This window comes from Oncorhynchus gorbuscha, linkage group LG15, assembly GCF_021184085.1.
Source record: "Oncorhynchus gorbuscha isolate QuinsamMale2020 ecotype Even-year linkage group LG15, OgorEven_v1.0, whole genome shotgun sequence".
NCBI lineage: Eukaryota > Metazoa > Chordata > Actinopteri > Salmoniformes > Salmonidae > Oncorhynchus > Oncorhynchus gorbuscha.
Genome location: NC_060187.1, coordinates 75668516 through 75674596, shown reverse-complemented (window position 1 = coordinate 75674596; position 6081 = coordinate 75668516). Strand labels below are relative to the sequence as shown.

The 6081-nt window shown below is 47.0% G+C and overlaps 1 protein-coding gene across 1 annotated transcript; it reads right to left on the bottom strand.

Annotated features, from left to right (window-relative positions):
• Positions 1-3144: 3144 nt before the first annotated feature.
• Positions 3145-4772, bottom strand: LOC123996353 (apolipoprotein A-IV-like). The gene is made up of 4 exons (XM_046299727.1): positions 4666-4772; positions 4503-4556; positions 4151-4301; positions 3145-3996 (listed from the first exon to the last, which is right to left on the bottom strand). Exons 2-4 carry the CDS (start codon positions 4540-4542, stop codon positions 3420-3422), a joined length of 768 nt encoding a protein of 255 aa, XP_046155683.1. The 5' UTR covers positions 4543-4556; positions 4666-4772; the 3' UTR covers positions 3145-3419.
• Positions 4773-6081: the final 1309 nt, after the last annotated feature.

Here is a 6081-nt window from a genome sequence, read left to right as displayed (position 1 = left end):
AGGTCGACGACATCCGATCCTCGTTTGCTAAGTCAAACGACACCGCTGGTTCTGCTCACAGTGCCCTACCCTGTGCTCTGACCTCTTTCTCCCTCTCTCTCCAGATGAAATCTCGCGTCTTGTGACGGCCGGCCGCCCAACAACCTGCCCGCTTGACCCTATCCCCTCCTCTCTTCTCCAGACCATTTCCGGAGACCTTCTCCCTTACCTCACCTCGCTCATCAACTTATCCCTGACCGCTGGCTACGTCCCTTCCGTCTTCAAGAGAGCGAGAGTTGCACCCCTTCTGAAAAAACCTACACTCGATCCCTCCGATGTCAACAACTACAGACCAGTATCCCTTCTTTCTTTTCTCTCCAAAACTCTTGAACGTGCCGTCCTTGGTCAGCTCTCCCGCTATCTCTCTCAGAATGACCTTCTTGATCCAAATCAGTCAGGTTTCAAGACTAGTCATTCAACTGAGACTGCTCTTCTCTGTATCACGGAGGCGCTCCGCACCGCTAAAGCTAACTCTCTCTCCTCTGCTCTCATCCTTCTAGACCTATCGGCTGCCTTCGATACTGTGAACCATCAGATCCTCCTCTCCACCCTCTCCGAGTTGGGCATCTCCGGCGTGGCCCACGCTTGGATTGCGTCCTACCTGACAGGTCGCTCCTACCAGGTGGCGTGGCGAGAATCTGTCTCCTCACCATGCGCTCTCACCACTGGTGTCCCCCAGGGCTCTGTTCTAGGCCCTCTCCTATTCTCGCTATACACCAAGTCACTTGGCTCTGTCATAACCTCACATGGTCTCTCCTATCATTGCTATGCAGACGACACACAATTAATCTTCTCCTTTCCCCCTTCTGATGACCAGGTGGCGAATCGCATCTCTGCATGTCTGGCAGACATATCAGTGTGGATGACGGATCACCACCTCAAGCTGAACTTCGGCAAGACGGAGCTGCTCTTCCTCCCGGGGAAGGACTGCCCGTTCCATGATCTCGCCATCACGGTTGACAACTCCATTGTGTCCTCCTCCCAGAGCGCTAAGAACCTTGGCGTGATCCTGGACAACACCCTGTCGTTCTCAACTAACATCAAGGCGGTGGCCCGTTCCTGTAGGTTCATGCTCTACAACATCCGCAGAGTACGACCCTGCCTCACACAGGAAGCGGCACAGGTCCTAATCCAGGCACTTGTCATCTCCCGTCTGGATTACTGCAACTCGCTGTTGGCTGGGCTCCCTGCCTGTGCCATTAAACCCCTACAACTCATCCAGAACGCCGCAGCCCGTCTGGTGTTCAACCTTCCCAAGTTCTCTCACGTCACCCCGCTCCTCCACTCTCTCCACTGGCTTCCAGTTGAAGCTCGCATCCGCTACAAGACCATGGTGCTTGCCTACGGAGCTGTGAGGGGAACGGCACCTCAGTATCTCCAGGCTCTGATCAGGCCCTACACCCAAATAAGGGCACTGCGTTCATCCACCTCTGGCCTGCTCGCCTCCCTACCACTGAGGAAGTACAGTTCCCGCTCAGCCCAGTCAAAACTGTTCGCTGCTCTGGCTCCCCAATGGTGGAACAAACTCCCTCACGAAGCCAGGACAGCGGAATCAATCACCACCTTCCGGAGACACCTGAAACCCCACCTCTTTAAGGAATACCTAGGATAGGATAAAGTAATCCTTCTCACCCCCCCCTTAAAATATGTAGATGCACTATTGTAAAGTGGCTGTTCCACTGGATGTCATAAGGTGAATGCACCAATTTGTAAGTCGCTCTGGATAAGAGCGTCTGCTAAATGACTTAAATGTAAATGTTAAATGTAAATGACTGCCCACCCATAGCCATTCACGTCCGTTGCCATTAAGTGCTTTGAAAGGTTGATAATGGCTCACATCAACACCTTTATCCCAGAAACCCTAGACCCACTCCAATTTGCATAACGCCCAAACAGATCCACAGATTATGTAATCTCTATTGCACTCCACACTGCCCTTTCCCACATGGACAAAAGGAACACTTATTTGAGAATGCTATTCATTGACTACAGCTCAGCGTTCAACACCATAGTACCCTCAAAGCTCATCACTAAGCTAAGGATCCTGGGACTAAACACCTCCCTCTGCAGCTGGATCCTGGACTTCCTGACAGGCCGCCCCCAGGTGGTGAGGGTAGATTGCAATACATCTGCCACGCTGATCCGCAACACTGGAGCTCCCCAGGGGTGCGTGCTCAGTCCCCTCGTGTACTCCCTGTTCACCCACGCCATTCAGGACCTCTACACCAGGCGATGTCAGAGGAAGGCCCTAAAAATTGTCAAAGACCCCAGCCACCCCAGTCATAGACTGTTCTCTCTACTACCACATGGCAAACGGTACTGGAGTGCCAAGTCTAGGACAAAAAGGCTTCTCAAAAGTTTTTAACCCCAAGCCATAAGACTCTTGAACAGGTAATCAAATGGCTACCCGGACTCGCTACTTTTATAGCCTCGCTACTGTATATAGCCTGTCTTTTTACTGTTGTTTTATTTCTTTACCTACTTATTATTCACCTAATACCTTTTTTGCACTATTGGTTAGAGCCTGTAAGTAAGCATTTCACTGTAAGGTCTACACCTGTTGTATTCGGCACACGTGACAAATAAACTTTGATTTGATTTCACACACTCAACACAAGTAATTGTGTTGCTAAAAGAGAGAGAGCGACACACACAGAGAGAGACACACCCAGTGACACACAGAGAGAGAGAGAGAGAGAGAGACACACACACACACACACACACACACACACACACACACACACACACACACACACACACACACACACACACACACACACACACACACACACACACACACACACACACACACACACACACACACACACACACACACACACACACAGAGACATAGAGCGAAAGAGACACAGAGAGAGAGTCAAAAGAGAGACACAGAGACACACAGAGAGAGACACTCAGAGACATACAGAGAGAGAGACACAGAGAGACACTCAGAGACTGGGAGGAGACAGGGACAGACATAGTTGTGACTTTTCCTGTGTCCTTGAGTGACATATTGCATGTGTAATTGAAGTGTAATGGACTTAAAGGGAATATAATATAATTGACTATTAGCATTTAAATGAATGAGGGAACAATCTTGCATATGTTCATAACTGCAATAGCTTTATTTTTCTTTAAAAATTAATGAAATTATAAAAAGTTGACATTATTCAACATTTAACAAGGTAAAAATAAACACATAAATATTTGAGTGTGAATGTTTGGTTTATATTTCTCACCCTGCACTAAATAATAATAAATATGATGTTCTGGGCATATGCCCAGTTTAATTTCCATGTTTTACAGTGCAGTTCAGGGTATGACAGAATCACTCAAAACGTTTCAGAGGATCAAGGAGTGGTGTTGGTTTGGGCCATTTAGTTGGTGTTGGTGAAGGCCTGGTAGAGGGCTGTAAGTTGGGCCTTCAGGTCCTGGGCGTAGGGGTCCAGCTTGTCCTTCAGGTCCTCAGCATAGGGGGCTAGGCTCTGCTGCACCATCTGAGCTCTGGTGCTCAGCTGGCTCTGGAGGTTCTCGGCCAGGGGGGCCACACTCTTCTGAAAGTCCTGCAGGCGCAGGTCCACTTTCTGCTTCAGCTCATCTGTGTAGGGACCCAGCTGGGACTGCATCTCCTTCACACTCTGCTCCAGACTCCCCTTCAGCTCCTCACTCTTCTGAAGCAGGGTGGCCCTCAGGGCCTCAGAGTCCAGGGACTCTGCATAGGGGGCCAGATCCTGTTTCAGCTGCTCCACTCTCTGCTGGACTTGTGTCTTGATCTCCTCTGCGTAGGGCTCCAGTTTCCCCTTGACACTGCCCAGGTCTTGCTCCAGACGCTCTCTCAGCACTTCAGCTTCCTGGGTAATCTTGGTCATCAGGTCCTTGGCTGCAGGAGGAAGCTGCTCCTGCAGGGAGACTGCGTATTGGCTGGCCACATCAGCGCTCTCTGTGATACGGTCACTGCAGGAGAGGAGAGGGGTCTGGTCAAGTCAGGATTCTGCAATGCAGTGCCTTAGACCGCTGCACCACTCGGGTGACTAGTACTCTGAGAGTGCTTCCACTACAGACATTACAAACATGTTATGACAACTAGATCACAGGTCAAATGACTTACTTGACATCCTGTCCCAGCTGAGACTTCCTGATCATCTGGACGGTGTCGTCTGCAGTTTTTGTTGCCTTGGCGACATAGTCCCAGAAGGCATCTGTCAGCTGCTCCAACTGTGGCTTGGGCTCATCAGCATAGAACAGGTTAGCATGGCAACCTGTTGGAGCGTGGAAGTAGAGTTAGTTCCTGTGAAACTGGTCTTTAACCTGACCTACTTTATGACCTTACACTGTTCAAGGAGCTTGAATTCGACTAAGTTTAAAATAATAATCATTCTAATAATCTTGTTGCATTCAAAGGTTTCAAATTCTTTTTTTACAGAGTAGTTATGGTTGTGGTAACATTAGATGTTACTTACCAGAGAGTATAGCAATTGCAAGCACCACAGACACCTTCATATTTGCGTTTCTCACTGAAACAGAAATATCATAAATCAATTACACTTCAATTACATTTGAATCTTAGAACCCTAAAATCACATTTTCCCAACACCTTGTTTTGAATCTCAGCATTGGCCTCACCTGTTTTTTTCCTGGTGTATCTCTGTATATTCAGTCTGTCTGTGTGTCTATCAGGCCAGTGCCATGCTGTATATATAGTCGAAATCAGAGCTGTAGCTGAAAGCCCAAAGTCCAGGAGTCACTGCCATGTCACCTCTCTTCCTGCTTCTGCTACAACTCCTTGCTGGCTGTCATCACATGACTGTTCGCTTACTATATCGACATGCACACACACACACACACACACACACACACACACACACACACACACACACACACACACACACACACACACACACACACACACACACACACACACGCACACGCACACGCACACGCACACACAAATCACAATGACAATACATTATTTTGTTATGTTCATATTCATTCTCTGAGCCTGACAGACTGAACATAGACAGACCAGACTTGATTAACCTGGCTTTGATTGAACTTCAATATGTTTATTTTGGGAATCTCCCCCACCACCACCATGGTCCGTTTTATTGGTTATATTCTAATTAGACAACTGTGCATGGACCTTGACCCTTCTACTGAAAGCCTCATTCTAGAGAAAACTTACAGTCAGGGATGCAACTTTCACTGGGGACATATTCCCCACATTCTGAAATTGCATTTTTGTCGCCCACAGTTTTATCATTGGAATGTGATACATATCGAGGCAACTGCGTCTCCGAGCAGTTGGGTAGTCTGTTTGGAGTGTTTATCCAACTGGAAAAAAAATATTGAAATAATTTTCCAAAATATTGTCCCCCCCACTTCTAAAACCAAAGATGCGCCCCTGCTTATGGTAATACTAATGGGTGAAGGTATTTCACTGCTGACGGCCGGCAACCTTAAACATGTCCACACCAAAGACACTTTCTAATCAGGTCAAGCAATGAGACCACAACCACATATAATACTAACTAGATTCTACGGATGCTGGCGTTAGTACATTTGACTTTTCAATTTAGTGCTTTTCGACAAGGATATGATTTCATTCTATGGGTGTATCACAGGGTTCAATTCTCGGGCCGGCTATTTTCTCTGTATATATCATAATCATCTGCTCAATTATCACTCCAGTGTTAATCTGCTAAATTGTAATTACTTTGCTACTATGGCCTATTTATTGCCTTACCTCCTCACGCCATTTGCACACACTGTATATAAACTTTATTTTTTTCTATTGTGTTATTGACTGTACGCTTATTCATTCCATATGTAACTCTGTGTTGTTGTTTGTGTTGCACTGCTTTGCTTTATCTTGGACAGGTCGCAGTTGTAAATGAGAACTTGTTCTCAACTAGCTTACCTGGTTGAATAAAGTTGAAATTAAAAATTAAAATAAAAAAATTATAGACATCCTGGCGTTTGTTAAGCCATCAACGGTAGCTTCTCAACGGTTGTGTCACCTCAACTGCCAACGCAAACCTA

Coding starts and splice junctions, on each gene's coding strand:
- LOC123996353 (XM_046299727.1), bottom strand. CDS start 4,542: ATGAAGGTGTCTGTGGTGCTTGCAATTGCTATACTCTCTG. Junction 4,302..4,502: donor TGCAATTGCTATACTCTCTG/GTAAGTAACATC, acceptor ACGCTCCAACAG/GTTGCCATGCTAACCTGTTC. Junction 3,997..4,150: donor CAGCTGGGACAGGATGTCAA/GTAAGTCATTTG, acceptor CCTCTCCTGCAG/TGACCGTATCACAGAGAGCG.